This window comes from Tyto alba, unplaced genomic scaffold, assembly GCF_018691265.1.
Source record: "Tyto alba isolate M040663 unplaced genomic scaffold, T.alba_DEE_v4.0 Super-Scaffold_49, whole genome shotgun sequence".
NCBI classification, from domain to species: Eukaryota; Metazoa; Chordata; class Aves; order Strigiformes; family Tytonidae; genus Tyto; species Tyto alba.
In genome coordinates, this window is record NW_024881325.1 from 3,116,966 (window position 1) to 3,136,151 (window position 19,186).

At 53.7% G+C, this 19,186-nt stretch overlaps 1 protein-coding gene and 1 long non-coding RNA gene across 3 annotated transcripts; both read right to left on the reverse strand.

Annotated features, from left to right (window-relative positions):
- Positions 1–26: 26 nt before the first annotated feature.
- LOC116962373 lies at positions 27–17,479 on the reverse strand. Of its 2 annotated transcripts, XM_042806991.1 has the most exons (10): positions 9,256–9,540; positions 3,678–5,505; positions 3,289–3,360; positions 2,578–2,649; positions 2,309–2,380; positions 2,118–2,216; positions 1,622–1,729; positions 1,169–1,231; positions 552–726; positions 27–431 (listed from the first exon to the last, which is right to left on the reverse strand). In XM_042806991.1, the coding sequence occupies exons 2-10, from the start codon at positions 3,772–3,774 to the stop codon at positions 386–388; spliced, it is 804 nt and encodes a 267-aa protein (XP_042662925.1). In that variant the 5' UTR covers positions 3,775–5,505; positions 9,256–9,540; the 3' UTR covers positions 27–385. The 2 variants fall into 2 exon arrangements, 1 of the variants encoding a protein (XP_042662925.1); XR_006166908.1 differs by lacking the exons at positions 27–431; positions 552–726; positions 1,169–1,231; ... (5 more) ...; positions 3,678–5,505; positions 9,256–9,540 and adding exons at positions 16,057–16,091; positions 16,289–17,479.
- Positions 9,452–10,980, reverse strand: LOC122154822. Its single transcript, XR_006166911.1, has 2 exons — positions 10,345–10,980; positions 9,452–10,257 (listed from the first exon to the last, which is right to left on the reverse strand). It is a non-coding gene; the product is annotated as an uncharacterized LOC122154822 (long non-coding RNA).
- Positions 17,480–19,186: the final 1,707 nt, after the last annotated feature.

A 19,186-nucleotide genomic window follows, 5' to 3' on the forward strand; every position in this document is an offset into this window, starting at 1 on the left:
AATGAATAACTGTTGGGAAGCTGGCACTAAAAGAGTAGCCTCTCTCTCTTCATGGGGGGTGAAAGGGCTGCCCCCTGAAGCTGTGGCTGGGGGGATCTGTCTCCCCACCCTCAACCGATACCATGGCGGGGCCGCCTCCTGCCCTTGGCAGAGGGCCGGACCAGCGGGCTCGGGAGTTAGGGGTGCTTTTTCAGATGGGGCCTCGGCGTGCTGGGCAGGTTCTGCCGCATCAGGGCATTCGGGGATGGGCTGGGGGAACAAGAGGCACTGGGGGCCATGGGGAGGGTGGACATGCCGGCGTTTCAGGCAGGGGCTGCGGCTCCTGATGTTGGGTCCAGCTGTCAGGGATGCCGGGGTGGCTGGTCGGGCTGACCAGATGCAAGGGTCACCTGCCGGTTTCCAGCCGCTGTACCCAAGCAGCGTAGGCATGACTGTGGAGAGAGGAAGCCGCTGAGGCACTCGGCTGCAGGAGGGACACAGGGACTCCCCTCCAGAGCAATGCCCACAAGCAGCCATGCAAGGGAGCAGTGCAGGGAAAATCACTGACTCACTCTTTGCTCTTACTCCTCTGCTGGACGATGACGTAGCACAGCAGCAGTGCAAGTGGCACGAAAATCACGATTACCACTGTGCCGATCATGCAGCCCTTCCGCACATCTTGGGGACAGAGAACACTGGCAATATTGTGGGGACGGGACATACTCGGCCTTTTCTTGCCAACCGCACCTGGAGATGCAATTGGGGATGTTAGTCTGTCCAATGCACCACTGTAAGCTGGCAGCACGTCTCATATGACCAGGAAGGTCTCTGTTTCCCACCAGTGCTGGTGCCCGGAGGCACGCTCCCACCCTTTGGGACAGGTTGTCCCCCCAAACAAAACTGAGGCGGCCAGAGGAGCACGTGGCGGGGAGCGCATCTGCTCGAGCAGTCGCTCCTTCGAGGGACACGGACAGAAGAAACCATCCCTGCAGCAGGCAGTGCCACCCCCAACTCTCCCTGCCCCCGGGCAGCTCCCACATCACCAGGGGATGGAGTCAGGACTTCTCAAGAGACACCTGAGCCTCCCTCCCCACTTCTGCCTTTTCCCCAGCATGGGCACCGCCTGCAGCCGCTCCCAGAGTTCTGGACTTATCTCCCACTGAAGGACCCCAGCAAGACTGCTCAGTACCTGAGTCTGTTGGATGAAATTCATACACTTTGCTTCGGTGATGTTCCCCAAACCTTGACAGCACTGCCAAAAAGCAGAGAGGAGAGGTAAAGCCTCCGCATGGCTCAGGCACAGAGGATGCAGGAGGATGGGGAGGTTCCCTCCAAGCCCCTGCCCAGCTGGGGAGTCAGGGCATCGCTCTGGACCTCGGCTCACGGGAGGGATCCCGCTTTGTGCTGCTCTTGGGCCTCGAGGGACTCATGGCAAGCTCTGGGATGCAGCTACAGCGGGAGGTGCGTCGGATTAAGAGTTACATTCCCCATCATCTGCGGAACGTGGCCCAGGTGCCGCGAGCCCACAGCACTTTCCCCTTTGGCTGCTGACGTGATGTGCAAGAGCGGGACTGGGGGAAGAGCCTGCTGACGCACAGCGATCCCGATGGGTGCCAGCGGCTGACCCCGGCACAGCAATTACCTGGCATGCGGGGGGCTTGCATCGCCTCCCTTGCTGAGGCAGAGGCGAGCCGTGAGCCACTGCTTCCTCCTGGAAACGCCGACTCCTGCACAGCCTCTGGGTCTGTCTCTTGAGAAAGAAAGCGGGACAGTTGGGTCAGGTGGAACCGTTCCCCATCAGGGCGGTGGCACCTCCAGGAGGCAACGCTTCTCAAAGCCATCGGTAAGGTTTAGATAAATAAATCTGCCTGCCGACATCTGCACAAGCCAGCTGTGAGCCGTGATGGTAAAACGGGGGCACCAGCTGCCCTTGGCACTTGGCTTGAGCCACAACTGGCAGCAGAGGCTCTGCCCCATCTCTGTGGCTCGCCAGCGCCTGCAAGGCGTGAAACCCAGCATCGCTGCTGCGAGGCTCTGCTCGACCCCTGCCTGCTGGGCCGGCGACGGCGTGTCTGGACACGGATCTAAGAGCTCCGGCTGACGAGTCTCACGGCTAAGGCAGAGCAAAGTGTACCCACCCTGTGTTCTCTCCAGCTCCTCCAGTACGTGTTTCATCACTTCTGAGGCCTCCCGGGAATTTTCTCCTCCTTCAGCCGGGTACTTCGCTCTTGGAGGACCTTAACAGAACGTATTTGGTACGATTCCACATGAATAAATTGCACAAAACCAGTGCACAGCCTGTGAGGTGAGCAGAGGACAGAATACTCACCCGTGGGATGCCAGCCAGACTCTTGCGCCGGATCCAACTGAGGAGCTGGAAAAGTCCTCCCGTCAGGAACATCTGTAATTATTAATCACCCAGAGAAGCTCCCGTCATCTACACTGGCAGATGCGAATCGCAGGAGCGGTGAGGGGGTCACGCAAGCAGAGGGCACCCACGGGCAGGTCTCCGTCCTCCCACCTGCAGAGGCGCCCGGCCGGCTGACCTTTGGGCTGTGAGCGGGCAGCTCTGAAGGGGAGGGAAAAGCCAGGACGTACCCGTGCCATCTCCCGCAGTCGCCGTCCTAGAACCCAGCTGCCAAGCTGCATCACCTGCGCCTACAGGCACGGCTGCAAAGAAGCACAGGACAGAACGGCTCCGGTGACACAGTCCAGGATCCTTCCTCAGATCGGAGTGGCAGCTCAGGAGCGCCGGGCAAAGACGGGATTACTCCACGGCACTCCTCTCTCCCCTCCGCTCAGGAGCTTGGTGCAAAGAGTTACCGTGTGCCTGCAGTGGCACCACGCTGGGACAAAATGAACCACGCGTGGAGCCGCTGGGAGAAAGGACTCCCTGGAGCTCGCACCAGCTCTGAAGTCAGCCCCAAGAAGCCCACTGGCTTGGCAGCCGGCACCGGGAGGGAGCAGCTCAGGCTCCCAGGGGCCGGCAAAGAGCTTCGCAAGGGAAAGCGCCCCGGGGCACGGCACTCAGCCCGACCCTTTCCCTCTCTGCTCTTCTGCACGTCTGCGCGTCGGCCGCAGAACGAGCAACTTGCATTTCACACGGAAAGAAGAAATTAAAAGGTAGATGCTCCTTGCTGCCTCTAAATTACCCGTGAGATTGCTCTCAGGCTGGAGGACAGGAATACTAGATAAAGACATTGGGAAGCCGTGGACAGTGAGGGGGTCTTCAGGAGATCTGCACGTGAATAAACTCTTGCCAAGTTGTCAGTGTTCACTCTTTCAACAAAATGGACATTGAGAACTTACCTCCAGGATGGCCCAAAGATTCCCAGTCACCATTGAGTTGAGAAGCCTTGTAACCATTGCCACCAGCCTCATCTAGAAGCAGACACAGATGTGAAACATTTCCATTGCATGTTGGGATCCTCGTCTGCCTTAGGGAACTGCAGGCACTGGAAAGGGGCCCCTCATAACGACAGGGCACCTCTGCAAACACTCTTTCCAGGCCATGTGCAGCACCTCTAGGAGCAGATGGACCAACATACGGCCCCTCGGGGCTTTCTGACCGGGAGAGCTCACACAGAGAGAGAGGAAGCCCTTGCTAAAGCACTGGAGGGAGAAAATCATCCTCCACGCTTCCTGGGGAGAAGAGCCCTCTGGCCCGTGAAAGGCTGCACGAGCCGTCCCCCACTTACCTGTTCCCCACGCTTTCCACGGAGCTGTCCTGGCAGCCCTGGCATGCAGGGCCACCAGGAGCAGGAGGATGAGGAGGAGGTGGTGGGTGGGGGCCATGGCCCTGTGCTTGCACCGTGCTGCTGCTGCTGCTGGTGATGCTGCCGGTGCTGCTGCTGCTGCTGCCGGTGCTTTTGCTGCTGCCGCTGCTGGTGCTGCAGTGGGCTCCGGGGGCTGAGCGATCCATATTTATGGCTGTCGTGACATGACAGGGCTCTGTGACCTCACAGCCCCACTGTGACCTCACAGCCGGGCCGAGGCTGCGTGGGGACGTCTCTCAGGGTGCTCGTGGAGAGCCGCTGGAGCGCAGGCGGGGGAGCTGCCCTCCCGGAGAGGGGAACACGTCCCCTCGGGCAGCTCCGTCCAAGGGCTGGGACACAGTCCCACCCGGGGCTGAGCCCACAGCTCTGCCCTGCTTTCCAGGCACTGTCACAGGGGCAGCGAGGAGCTCCCAGTCCCCCCGAAGAGGAGGAAACCGCAGGCAAGGGATTTCTGACCTCCTCGGGTGCTGTTACCAACAGCTCAGGATGATGCTGATGGAGCGAGGGATTTCAGTCTCGAGACAAGTGCAAGATGCCCTCCCGGAGTCATCTTCCAGGCTGGGGCCCCCTTTGGCACTAACCAGGCACTAACCAGGGCTAATGGGTCCCTTTGGTTTTAGGGCAAAGATGAAGTTTTCACTTTTCCATTTCTTCTTCATGTGTAATTGAAGGGAATACTTTCTGTCAGGGTCCTCACAGAGCAAAGTCAATCGATAAAACAGGCAAAAATTCTCTTAAATTATTTGACATGCAAAAGGAAACCATGTGTGGCAGGTGCACCCACCTGCTGGAAATGGGGCTTCCTGGCTGCTGAAATATAGTGGCCATTGATTTTTTTTTTTTTTTTTTGGTGCCCTTGTTCTCAGGGCTTTATGGGAATTGGGGCCCTCAGCCAATAAGGGCTGATTATTGACCGCAGATCAGATTTGTCGAGGGTAGAAACGGAGCCCCCGGGGGGAGCCATTTTGAGCTAGTCCTCCCTGGAGCAGCACAGCTGAGGTCGAGGACCGTCCCCTTGGGTCGGGACGCTGCCCAAGGAAACTCCTTGAGGTTCCCCCCTTGGGTCGGGATGCCACCCGAAGAAATTCCCCACGGTTGAGAGCCCTCGCTTTTTAGGTGAGTGACCAAGCGCTTTGGATTGTCGTTAAATCCCAGGAGTTTGTGCAGCAATAGCTTTTCCTCTCCCTGACACTCAGATCTGCCCTCTGTGAACGATTGCCAGAGTGCCAATTGATTGTATTAACATAAATTTAATTGTTGTCTGTTTATCTTGAGAGCCTCCACGACATTTTAATTGACGTAGTCAGCAGGATCCTGAGAGTGGAGCTATTATGGAGGCACAGTTGTGTCCCTTCTCCCCTAGACGTACAGTGGGTGAAGGTGAAACGGATTGATCTGATGGCCGTTGTGGGGAAGTTGGAACAGAGCCACAGAAGTTTTTGGGCTGGCCAAGGTAAAGGGAACGTGTGCCCCATCTTAGGTGCCTGTTTGATTCAGTTGCTAGATCACTTTGGAATAGTGGAGAAAGATAATTTATAGAAATTGATTGTTTAAGGAAGGAATTTTTACACAAAAGAGAGTGAATACAGTTACTGGAAGAAAACATTGGAATTATGTTGGTGTGAGCAAAAAAAAAAAAAACCCAGTAATTGTCCAGATCCAAAAGTCAATGATAAGTGTAGATCTTGAGGGGTGGGATGGGGACATCTGGCGAGACACCGATGAATGTAGTTTGGAGGAAACACAGGAACTGGAGGAAAGAAATGTGTGACCTCTTATCAAAACAGGACACATGGGTTCGCAAAGTGGGTACCCCCAAACCACCATCTGCATGATCCCCTGGACAGGACCCAAGCTTACCTGATACCTGCAAACTAAGATTATTAGAAAATAGGTATTTGTGGAATAGAATTATTAAGATCAATTTAAGGTGTTTTAACCATTTGACAATTGTGCTGCAGAACAAATGCTGATCTTTTGAGGAATAGTTGGAATAACTGTAGAATAAGGCACTCATAAATAATCTTACTGGAGACGGTTTGGCCTTGTAGTGGCAGGTGCAAGGAACCGTAAAGATAAAGAAGCTGAAAATTAGCAACAAAACCAGACCAGGCCAGCCTTGAAGGACAAGATCTACGTGACCACGGGACTGAGTTTGCGCAGAAGCAAGGGTCAACTGGCGAACACAGTGAAGAAGACGACGAGCCTTCATCTGAAGACCCCCGACGACTACCCGAAGTCTCCAACTGACATGCGCAAGAGACATTAACATATGCTAAATGAGTTCCTGGAAAAGTTATGAATATGATAAAAATGCGTTGAATACGTATGACTAAGGTAGTATAAATGCTTCTTGATTTCATTCTCACACACAGATGAGGAGGAGCTCTCCCCTGTGTGTCCGGCGCTGTAATAAAGAATGCCTGCTTTCTAAAACTCCAAAATTGAGTCTAAGTGAGTGAGTTAATTACCACTTTCCAGTAACACTCTAACCAAGGTAGCAAAATCATACTTAGTTATAGGTAAATGAATATAGTGAGGATCATTTCCAGTTAATTGTTGACCATGATGTCGTCCAGAAGTAGCTAACCAAGAAAGCATTTCAATTGCTGTTGTCAACATTTTGGAAAAAAAAAAAAAAAAAAAAAAAAAAAAGGAGGAAGAAATAACCACTATATAATAATTAGAGATGATTTTTCATTGTTCTCCTCAGAGTACCACTGTCCAAGTAAAGCATATGGTTGAAAGCTATGATAGATGAGAAATAGCCTAACAGTTAAATTCAAATGTATTTGGTTTGCAAATGGTGTATTAATTTTTTGTATAACCTTTTGTAAAGATGACTTTGCAATCTCTGTTAAATCATCGTTCTGAAGTAAGGTCAGTACCCCCTTTAAGCAAACAAAATAAGGGTGACAATTCCTGTGTGGTTATCCCTTTTAAGGGACATAACCAGTTAATAGTTCCCAGTAACTTTTGTAAATCATTCAGTGTTTGTATCGTAGGTGCAATTCTGACAGTCTGAGGATAAACAGTAGATTCATATACTTTCCAGCCTAAATATTTCCAAGGTGACACATTTTGTACTTTCTCTGGAGCAATTTGAAAACCATATCGACCTAATTCATGTCTTAAGGAATCAGATACAATATTCAGGTGTGTTAGTGTTTCTGTGGCCAGTAAAAGGTAATCCATATATTGATATAAAATTATATCCTTATAAATTTGCCTGACATGAGAAAGAGCTTCATTCACCACATTTTGACAAATGGTTGGGCAATTTTTCATGCCCTGTGGTAAGACTACCCAGTGAAAACGTTTCATTGGCCGATCATTATTTATCACAGGTAAGGAAAAAACAAATCGATATCATCAGGGTGTAGATAAACTGTAAAAAAGTAATCCTTTAAATCAATGACTCGTAAATTCCAGTTCTCATGAATCATTGTTAGACTAGGTGTCCCAAGCTGCAAGGTTCCCATAGGTGCCATAACAGCATTAATAGCTCTTAAATGTGGCAAAAGTCTCCATTTTTGTGGTTTCTTTGGAATAACAAAAATTGGAGTATTCCATGGGCTAGTAGATGGAACTACATGTCCTGCCCGTAATTGTTCCTCTACTAACAGACAAGATTGCTCCAGCCGTTCTTTCAAAGGCCACTGACTGACCCACACAGGCTGATCCGCAAGTGAAGTTAGGTTAAGGCGCAGCTGGACTTCAGTGGCCCTCATTAAAAATTTGTTGACAAAGTCATATTCCACTGTTGAAGTAAGTCTCTACCCCGCAAGGTGCACGGTACATGCAGTACATAAGGTTGCAACACTGCTTGCTTTCCCTCTGGTCCTTCTAGAAGTAATGAATGTTTACTTTGCCATGGTATCTGTGTTCCACCTACTCCTGTAACTTCAGCAAAAGCTTGAATTAAAGGCCATTCAGGGGGCCAATCTGCTTTTTGTGTGATAGAAACATCAGCACCAGTATCCAATAACCCAGTTATTGCATGACCATTTACCTTACAGGTTAACATAGGTTGTCCTGTTGTAATCTTTTTTTTGTCCAAAAAGTATTTGGCATACCAGAACTCCTAAAACCTTTATCTCGTCTCTGCTGTTGTAAGGCAGGTCGATTGTTACTGACTATATGGGGAAAGAAAATCAATTGTGTCTAAGGTTCTCCTGCCGGTATAGTACGGGGTGGGTGGGGTATCCACACCATAGTTTTATTTCTCCCATATAGTCAGAATCAATTACTCCTGGTAGTACAAGCAATCCGGCTCTAGTAGTAGACCTGCCAAGTAATAGAGCATTTAAACTTCTTGGTAATGGGCCAAAAATCCCTGTTGATAATAAAGATACACTGGTATCAATTATTGTGGCTGATTGCGTTGAGGCCAAATCCAGGCCGACGCTCCAGTAGCAAAGTTACCTTGTCCTAGCAACTCTCGTTCTCCAGATGCAATTCCCGCAGCTCTACTGTCCTTAAGCCCAAACAGAAAATTGAGTAGCCGATAAAATCAATCTTAGAATAGATTTACAATCTAACAGAGTCGTGACATAGGAGTCAGCTGTAGCTTACAACAAGTTCATTGTAAAAGACACCTGTAGTCCATACTCCTTCATATACTTTCTGAGTTCCTTAATAACATCCTATGGTAAACGAGCATATTCCGGAGGCCTCTTAGGTAGATAAATGACTGGCATAGCTTGTAAAATAAAAATATCCCCTTTTTTTAATGCTTCAAAACGACATTCGTCTAATAATCCTCAAGTACGCACTTCACCCAGTGCAGCCGCAGCGGGTGACTGCTATGAAGGTGGCCCCGGGGCGGAGGGAGGTGGTTTTGATATAGAAAGCCGTGATATAGAAGTTTGCCGTTGTCGCTGTAAAATTTCATCTGCAGTTGGGGCTGAGGCTGTAACACTTTTACTGGTGTTCACGGTGGATACAAGTTTGCCTCCTGACCTGGATTAATTGACCCTGTATCAAAAGGATCATCCATACCCAAACTTTCATCCTTTGGCAACTCAGCAGGCACCTCTGAATTTTCATGATTAGAACTGGAGTATAGTAATTCAAATGACCGAGATTCTTTTCTGACCTTTACATTTTCAGTTCTCTCAGGTTCTCTCGATTCAGCTGCAGCACTATTATCGGAAGCCCCTTGCAAAACTTCTTCTGCAGGCATTAATGTTTTTAAGGTGGTAGAGACAACTCACCATGTTATTAAGATTACCCTTCTGGGGTCTCCAGATGCAAAAACTGTTTAGTCTGAATTTCCTCGCCCACCTTTTGCCACAAGGCTAAGTCATAAGAACAAGCCTCCGGAAACCACGGACGATGATCCCTTACCCAAACAAGTAACTTTACTATCTGCACAGGGGCAACCTTAAATTGCTGTTCACGCAATATTCTTCGTAAAATCTCTGCATACAATTTCTGTTCCTTAGTTGCTAACTGCCACGTAATGTCTGTTTATGTAGAATTTCCCGTAGCTGCTCACCTGTGTGGTCCAGCGATCGGTGATGAAAAACTTTAATGAGTACTCAATATGTCCTTCCCTCCGTCCAGCTCGGGAGTATACCACCAAGAATGATCATTCTTCAATTTCTTTTCCATTCTTCATGTCTCTATTCATTCCTGAAAAAAACCCAAATCGGGCAGCGTTTGTGGTATACTGAAGGCACGGACCCCAGCACTTGAGAGTACTGAAATCGTTTATTGAAACAAACTGTGATTTTATGCCTTCCAAAGAAGGGGAGGCCCCTTCTTTCCCCCAGTAGTGCCCCATTCCCAGGTAAAATTAGAATGAAGATAACAGTCCTTTGCAGCTGGCATTCCAAAAGTCTGAGCCAAGTCCTTATGTTTTAAGTGAGGTGTTTTTTGTTCCCAGGATTCGATCACTGGGTTCCCTTTCAGAGGTGCTAATCTGTGCAGTTAACTCGTAGTTCCCCTTTGTTTTCCTTGTTCTTGTTTTGTACTGCAATCTCAGGCTGCCAATTCCTCGGCAGTCAACAGGTTTTTCATCTTCCACACCTCCTCATTTATTTATCTGACGGATGGGATGGTCTGCCTCATGACAGCACTCTGCTCCTCCCGCAAATCCAGCCCTCCAGCAACCCTCCTCACTGCCGGCAGCACCACCTGTAACTTACTAAAAATCGGTACCTGAATTTACCTCTTTCCACCTTCCTGAACAGGACTCCTGAAAAATAACATTTAATAACTGCTACTTCTCGGAAGCCCTCTCTGCGTGCTAGCTAGCGAGATTTATTACGGTACCCAAGCAAAATACAGTGGCAAGGTGGTGTTTCGCTGCTGCACGTGCTGCTGGCACAGCTGTCTCTCTGGGTATTCAGACCCCATCTTGTGACCCGCAGTGGGAGTGCAGGGGCTAACAAAGCGCTTCTCGGTTGTACCTGGCGGACACCCGGCAAAAGGTGCTCACCCCAACATGGGCTGTGCTGTAGCGTCTGTATTCGTCAGGAACAGAGTCCACTGACACCTGGAAGTAAAAAGGAATTTAGCAGCCGGCCGAATTTATTTCACAACGTTTCACCTGCACAAGGATGAAAACTGCATTGGGCTTCACCTTTCAGCTGTTCAGGCATCACGATTTCGTTTGTTCGACGTGCAAAACCTCTGCCTTGTCCAGACAGGAGTCGGGGCACCGTCTGATCTGTTCGTTGCTCTGATCGCCGAAACCAAGGCGCCGTGTTCCCTTCCCACATTTGAGATAAAAAACGTTATTTGTGAAGTATTAAGACAGGACACCACACACCTAAGAACTTCATCAGTCAAACTCCCTGAACACAACTGTTAAGAACTCACAGACGTCTCCTTATTTCTAACATTTCTCCGAACAAGAAAACAGAAACCCTTCCTTGCAAACAAAGACTGACGACTCTGTGCGTTCCCCCATTTCCAAGGTATCTCTAGCCCAGTGACCTTGTGAGAATTAAGAGGCACAGAAAACAGACCTGTGTTTCAAGTTTGCTTCGAAACACAGCACTTCCCTCCCTGAGCATCTACTAGTCCCGAGGACTCCGGTATTGCAGACAGACCAGCAAGCTGAAGGAACACCTCTCCTCCTCTGAAAGACCTTGATGCGCCCTACAGGCCCTGGGCGTCCCCCAGAACATTCAAAAAATCCCACCAGGAATATCACCAGGTCACCGAGGTATACCAAAGCGGCTTCACACGGACAAGAAGCTTTAACAAACTTTAGTTTGCAACCAAATCCAAACAGCCGAAGCCAGTGAGATGACGGGGACAGGGCAGCCAAAACAACGCCCCGATAACAGTTAACTAAGTTCCACGTACCAGCTGGGGACGCTGCTGCTGCTGCACAGCAACACGGAAGAACGACAACGACGGCACGTGAACAGTGATGATACCAAGGTGCGCACCCACTCTCCGAAGGGGGAACCCGCCCCTCAGAGGTGCCCGAAGGGGGCAAGCGCTCACTCAAGCTCACCCCGAGGCACCATTCCCTCACCGAGGGGGGCGGGGGGCTGAGGGCACTCAGTCCCACCAAGCTCCCTTCGGGGTTGTCCCCGTCCCAAGGGGAGGGCTTCCGAACACTCGCCCGCTGCGCCCTCTGAGGGGAGCTCCCGCGGGGGCCGCCTCTTCGAGCCCGGCAGGAGCTGAACTCCGGCCCTAGGCGGCCAGCGCTCCTGCGCCTCCTCTCGCCCCACGAGGCGTTTCGTTGGCTGAGGGCCTTGTCTGTGGAGCAGCGGTCCCGCCCCCCTCTTCCCGCCACGGCAGGGGCAGAGCCGCGCGCGCTGCTCTGCACCCGGCCCGGGTGCGTCCGTGACAGCAGCCGCGGTGTGCCGCCAGAGGCGCGAAAACGAGGGCGCGGGAGAGCCCGCGCCGCCCTGCGGGAAGCCCTAGCCCCTGCCACGCGCCAGGCGAGGGATTTCGGTCGAGTAACACCACGCTAACGGAGCGCCTTCCGAGGCGAGACGGCTTCTCGAGCAGAACAGGACAGCAGCAGGACAGGAGAGGCCCGGAGCGGCCCCGTCGACTGCGGCGGCTGAGGGGCGGCCGCCGGGGGCGCCATTTCGCCGTTTTTCCTGCGGCAGCCTCGGCAGAAATGGCGGAGGGGGCGGAGACTTTTTCCCCGCTGTCCAGTGAGGGGAGAGCGTCCCAGGTGGAGGCGGTGCCGCACGGCCCCAAACCCAATGGGCGTGAGAGGCGGTGGATGATAGACGGGTGGCCGCCTCTGTGGAAAGCCCCGTTAACAAGCGGTTCCGTTAAAAGCGGGCCTAGGAATGCTGCGGAGCGGGGCCTAATCACGAGAGCACTGGCATGGCGAGCGCTGGCTGCTCCCCACCGTGTGGGGAAGGCTGGGGGCCGGCTGGAGCCTCAGCCCTTGGCTGTGGTAGTGTCGTGGTTTAGGCCTGATTGGCAGCCAACCACAATGCAGCAGCTCTCTCTCCCTTCCCCTCCGGCAATGAGAAGGGACAGAGAGCCAGGCATGGGGTTCAAGATAGAACTGGGATGGGGGAAAATCCCCCTTTTATGATCACGAGCAAAAGGCAGACTCGTTAGGGGAAGGAGAAAAAGAACATACATTTATTACAGACACTAACAACACATAACAGAGTAAGACAGTGAGAAGCATTGCCACATCTTGAGAACACCTTCCCCCCACCCCTCCCTTCTTCCCGGGCTCAGCTCTGCTCCCGATATCTCTACCTCCTCCCCCAGGGGCGCAGGGGCAGGGAATGGGGGGTGCAGTCAGTGCTGCCACTTCCTTCGTGTTCGGTGAGGGGAGTGTCCAAAACTTGTTACCCCCTGCTCCATCGTGGTCCCCCTCTCACAGGAGACAGTCCTCCACAAACTTTCTCTGACTTGAATTCCTCCCATGGACCACAGCGTTCCCCACACTGCTCCGTCATGGGTCACTAACTTCCTCCGACTGGATTCCCTCCCACGGCTGCAGCCCTTCCCAAGCTGCTCCGGCGTGAGACTCCCCCGCATGCTGCAATCCTCCCAGCACTGAATTACAGCAGCGGGGCCACCTTTTCCCATGAGACCCCGGCCTTCTTCGGGCACAGAACCTTGATCAGCTGAGCAGGAACAACAGGCCGTAAATCAATGTCTGCTCCACCGTAGATCTTCATGGGTGGCAGGGGGGGGCCGCCCTGCCGTCTCACCACAGGATACAGGGGGGTCTCTGCTCCGGCACACCTCCCCCCTCCTTTCTTCCTCTGTTCCTCCACTGACCTTGGTGTTCACGCAGCTGCAGCAACTCCTCCTCACAAGTCCCACTGCCCGTCACCACGTCCCTTCTTAAATACGTTATCGCAGAGGCGCAGCCGATTGGCTCAATTTCCCAAACAGAAGTGGAGCTGACGTGGAGCTGGGGGAGCTTCGAGAAGCTTCTCACAGGGGGCCGCCCCGATAGCCCCCTCCCCTGCCACCAAAAACTCCACCACTCACTCAACCCAGGACAGGTAGGCAGCAAACGCCTTCGTCTTTGCTGCTGCTGCTGCTGCTGCTGCTGCTGCTGCTGCTCGGGGAAAGTTAGGCAGCTCCACAGCTGCAGTGTCGTCATCTTCACGCATCCCCTGCTTTGGGGATTTTAGAATACAAGCGCGTGGTGACTGGAAAAATAGCACTTGGAACCTGGCTTTTAACAAGGGAAGTTTAAAGACTTCCTGTAGACTACCACAGCTTGCTGTGTAAAGATGAAATCTGTTCAGGCCAAAAGAGTTGATAAACTTCAGACACAAAGCAATCTTCTGCTTACAGTAACTTTATTGCGTGCCTGGGGGGAGTGAGGGGAACGCTTCCCCAGCTCACGGGGGCTGTGCATGCCAGTCAGAGGAGCCCCCCGTGCGTGGCTCCTGCCTGCCTCCACCGCGAGTGGACATAGTGGGCATATCCACAGCCGCAGCTGGGCGTGGAGATGAGCCAGTGCTTGGTGCCTCGTGGGGTTTGGCTGTTAGGGCCATGTGGACGCTTGTGCACCGACTCTGTCCCTCTTCATGGAGGGGGTGAAAGGGCTGCCCCCCGAAGCTCTGGGTGGGGGCTCTGTCTCCCCACCCTCAACCCCTACCCTGGCAGAGCCGCATTCAGCCCTCGTCAGAGGGCTGGACCTGTGGCCTTGGGGGACGGGGAGGACGTCTGGGTTGGGGTTTGGGGGAGCTGGGCCCATTTTGAGGCACTGAGGCGGCCAGTGTTGGGCTGGGGGCAGGAGGGGTTGGCGGCGGTGGTGGTGGAGGTGGCAGGGAGTCCCGTCTGGAGGGTGGACGTGCCGGTGTTTCAGGCGGGGGCTGCAGCTGCTGGCGTTGGTCCCAGCTGCCAGCGATGCCGGGGTGGCTGGTGGGGCTGACCGAGCGCAGGGGGTACCCGCTGGTTTCCAGCCGGTGTCCCCAAGGTGCAGGGGCATGTCTGTGGAGAGAGGAAGCCGCTGAGGCACTCGGCTGCAGGAGGGACACAGGGACTCCTCTCCAGAGCAAGGCCCACGAGCAGCCATGCAAGGGAGCAGTGCAGGGAAAATCACTGACTCACTCTTTGCTCTTACTCCGCTGCCGGACGAAGACGTAGCACAGCAGCAGTGCAAGTGGCACGAAAATCACGATTACCACTGTGCCGATCATGCAGCCCTTCCGCACATCTTGCGGACAGAGAACACTTGGGATGTTCTGGGGACGGGACACAGTGGGGCTTGTCTCGCCGACCGCACCTGGAGATGCAATTGGGGATGTTAGTCTGTCCAATGCACCACTGTAAGCTGGCAGCACGTCTCATATGACCAGGAAGGTCTCTCTTTCCCACCAGTGCTGGTGCCCGGAGGCACGCTCCCACCCTTTGGGACAGGTTGTCCCCCCAAACAAAACTGAGGCGGCCAGAGGAGCACGTGGCGGGGAGCGCATCTGCTCGAGCAGTCGCTCCTTCGAGGGACACGGACAGAAGAAACCATCCCTGCAGCAGGCAGTGCCACCCCCAACTCTCCCTGCCCCCGGGCAGCTCCCACATCACCAGGGGATGGAGTCAGGACTTCTCAAGAGGACACCTGAGCCTCCCTCCCCACTTCTGCCTTTTCCCCAGCATGGGCACCGCCTGCAGCCGCTCCCAGAGTTCTGGACTTATCTCCCACTGAAGGACCCCAGCAAGACTGCTCAGTACCTGAGTTTGTTTGAGGAAATTCATACACTTTGCCACGTTGATGTTCCCCAAACCTTGACAGCACTGCCAAAAAGCAGAGAGGAGAGGTAAAGCCTCCGCATGGCTCAGGCACAGAGGATGCAGGAGGACGGGGAGGTTCCCTCCAAGCCCCTGCCCAGCTGGGGAGTCAGGGCATCGCTCTGGACCTCGGCTCACGGGAGGGATCCCGCTCTGTGCTGCTCTTGGGCCTCGAGGGACTCATGGCAAGCTCTGGGATGCAGCTACAGCGGGAGGTGCGTCGGATTAAGAGTTACATTCCCCATCATCTGCGGAACGTGGCCCAGGTGCCGCGAGCCCACAGCACTTTCCCCTTTGGCTGCTGACGTGACGTGCAAGAGCGGGACTGGGGGAAGAGCCTGCTGACGCACAGCGATCCCGATGGGTGCCAGCGGCTGACCCCGGCACAGCAATTACCTGGCATGCGGGGGGCTTGCATCGCCTCCCTTGCTGAGGCAGAGGCGGGCCGTGAGCCACTGCTTCCTCCTGGAAACGCCGACTCCTGCACAGCCTCTGGGTCTGTCTCTTGAGAAAGAAAGCGGGACAGTTGGGTCAGGTGGAACCGTTCCCCATCAGGGCGGTGGCACCTCCAGGAGGCAACGCTTCTCAAAGCCATCGGTAAGGTTTAGATAAATAAATCTGCCTGCCGACATCTGCACAAGCCAGCTGTGAGCCGTGATGGTAAAACGGGGGCACCAGCTGCCCTTGGCACTTGGCTTGAGCCACAACTGGCAGCAGAGGCTCTGCCCCATCTCTGTGGCTCGCCAGCGCCTGCAAGGCGTGAAACCCAGCATCGCTGCTGCGAGGCTCTGCTCGACCCCTGCCTGCTGGGCCGGCGACGGCGTGTCTGGACACGGATCTAAGAGCTCCGGCTGACGAGTCTCACGGCTAAGGCAGAGCAAAGTGTACCCACCCTGTGTTCTCTCCAGCTCCTCCAGTATTTTCTTCATGATTTCTGATGGCTCCCGGGAGTTTTTTCCTCCTTCAGCTCTGGGAGGACCTTAACAGAACGTATTTGGTACGATTCCACATGAATAAATTGCGCAAAACCAGTGCACAGCCTGTGAGGTGAGCAGAGGACAGAATACTCACCCGTGGGATGCCAGCCAGACTCTTGCGCCGTATCCAACTGAGGAGCTGGAAAAGTCCTCCCGTCAGGAACATCTGTAATTATTAATCACCCAGAGAAGCTCCCGTCATCTACACTGGCAGACGTGAATTGCAGGAGCGGTGAGGGGGTCACGCAAGCAGAGGGCACCCACGGGCAGGTCTCCGTCCTCCCACCTGCAGAGGCGCCCGGCCGGCTGACCTTTGGGCTGTGAGCGGGCAGCTCTGAAGGGGAGGGAAAAGCCAGGACGTACCCGTGCCATCTCCCGCAGTCGCCGTCCTGGAACCCAGCTGCCAAGCTGCATCACCTGCGCCTACAGGCACGGCTGCAAAGAAGCACAGGACAGAACGGCTCCGGTGACACAGTCCAGGATCCTTCCTCAGATCGGAGTGGCAGCTCAGGAGCGCCGGGCAAAGACGGGATTACTCCACGGCACTCCTCTCTCCCCTCCGCTCAGGAGCTTGGTGCAAAGAGTTACCGTGTGCCTGCAGTGGCACCACACTGGGACAAAATGAACCACGCGTGGAGCCGCTGGGAGAAAGGACTCCCTGGAGCTCGCACCAGCTCTGAAGTCAGCCCCAAGAAGCCCACTGGCTTGGCAGCCGGCACCGGGAGGGAGCAGCTCAGGCTCCCAGGGGCCGGCAAAGAGCTTCGCAAGGGAAAGCGCCCCGGGGCACGGCACTCAGCCCGACCCTTTCCCTCTCTGCTCTTCTGCACGTCTGCGCGTCGGCCGCAGAACGAGCAACTTGCATTTCACACGGAAAGAAGAAATTAAAAGGTAGATGCTCCTTGCTGCCTCTAAATTACCCGTGAGATTGCTCTCAGGCTGGAGGACAGGAATACTAGATAAAGACATTGGGAAGCCGTGGACAGTGAGGGGGTCTTCAGGAGATCTGCACGTGAATAAACTCTTGCCAAGTTGTCAGTGTTCACTCTTTCAACAAAATGGACATTGAGAACTTACCTCCAGGATGGCCCAAAGATTCCCAGTCACCATTGAGTTGAGAAGCCTTGTAACCATTGCCACCAGCCTCATCTAGAAGCAGACACAGATGTGAAACATTTCCATTGCATGTTGGGATCCTCGTCTGCCTTAGGGAACTGCAGGCACTGGAAAGGGGCCCCTCGTAATGACAGGGCACCTCTGCAAACACTCTTTCCAGGCCATGTGCAGCACCTCTAGGAGCAGATGGACCAACATACGGCCCCTCGGGGCTTTCTGACCGGGAGAGCTCACACACAGAGAGAGGAAGCCCTTGCTAAAGCACTGGAGGGAGAAAATCATCCTCCACGCTTCCTGGGGAGAAGAGCCCTCTGGCCCGTGAAAGGCTGCACGAGCCGTCCCCCACTTACCTGTTCCCCACGCTTTCCACGGAGCTGTCCTGGCAGCCCTGGCATGCAGGGCCACCAGGAGCAGGAGGATGAGGAGGAGGTGGTGGGTGGGGGCCATGGCCCTCTGCTTGCACCGTGCTGCTGCTGCTGCCGCTGCTGGTGCTGCAGTGGGCTCCGGGGGCTGAGCGATCCATATTTATGGCTGTCGTGACATGACAGGGCTCTGTGACCTCACAGCCCCACTGTGACTTCACAGCCGGGCCGAGGCTGCGTGGGGACGTCTCTCAGGGCGCTCGTGGAGAGCCGCTGGAGCGCAGGCGGGGGAGCTGCCCTCCCGGAGAGGGGAACACGTCCCCTCGGGCAGCTCCGTCCAAGGGCTGGGACACAGTCCCACCCGGGGCTGAGCCCACAGCTCTGCCCTGCTTTCCAGGCACTGTCACAGGGGCAGCGAGGAGCTCCCAGTCCCCCCGAAGAGGAGGAAACCGCAGGCAAGGGATTTCTGACCTCCTCGGGTGCTGTTACCAACAGCTCAGGATGATGCTGATGGAGCGAGGGATTTCAGTCTCGAGACAAGTGCAAGATGCCCTCCCGGAGTCATCTTCCAGGCTGGGGCCCCCTTTGGCACTAACCAGGCACTAACCAGGGCTAATGGGTCCCTTTGGTTTTAGGGCAAAGATGAAGTTTTCACTTTTCCATTTCTTCTTCATGTGTAATTGAAGGGAATACTTTCTGTCAGGGTCCTCACAGAGCAAAGTCAATCGATAAAACAGGCAAAAATTCTCTTAAATTATTTGACATGCAAAAGGAAACCATGTGTGGCAGGTGCACCCACCTGCTGGAAATGGGGCTTCCTGGCTGCTGAAATATAGTGGCCATTGATTTTTTTTTTTTTTTTTTGGTGCCCTTGTTCTCAGGGCTTTATGGGAATTGGGGCCCTCAGCCAATAAGGGCTGATTATTGACCGCAGATCAGATTTGTCGAGGGTAGAAACGGAGCCCCCGGGGGGAGCCATTTTGAGCTAGTCCTCCCTGGAGCAGCACAGCTGAGGTCGAGGACCGTCCCCTTGGGTCGGGACGCTGCCCAAGGAAACTCCTTGAGGTTCCCCCCTTGGGTCGGGATGCCACCCGAAGAAATTCCCCACGGTTGAGAGCCCTCGCTTTTTAGGTGAGTGACCAAGCGCTTTGGATTGTCGTTAAATCCCAGGAGTTTGTGCAGCAATAGCTTTTCCTCTCCCTGACACTCAGATCTGCCCTCTGTGAACGATTGCCAGAGTGCCAATTGATTGTATTAACATAAATTTAATTGTTGTCTGTTTATCTTGAGAGCCTCCACGACATTTTAATTGACGTAGTCAGCAGGATGCTGACAGTGGAGCTATTATGGAGGCACAGTTGTGTCCCTTCTCCCCTAGACGTACAGTGGGTGAAGGTGAAACGGATTGATCTGATGGCCGTTGTGGGGAAGTTGGAACAGAGCCACAGAAGTTTTTGGGCTGGCCAAGGTAAAGGGAACGTGTGCCCCATCTTAGGTGCCTGTTTGATTCAGTTGCTAGATCACTTTGGAATAGTGGAGAAAGATAATTTATAGAAATTGATTGTTTAAGGAAGGAATTTTTACACAAAAGAGAGTGAATACAGTTACTGGAAGAAAACATTGGAATTATGTTGGTGTGAGCAAAAAAAAAAAAAACCCAGTAATTGTCCAGATCCAAAAGTCAATGATAAGTGTAGATCTTGAGGGGTGGGATGGGGACATCTGGCGAGACACCGATGAATGTAGTTTGGAGGAAACACAGGAACTGGAGGAAAGAAATGTGTGA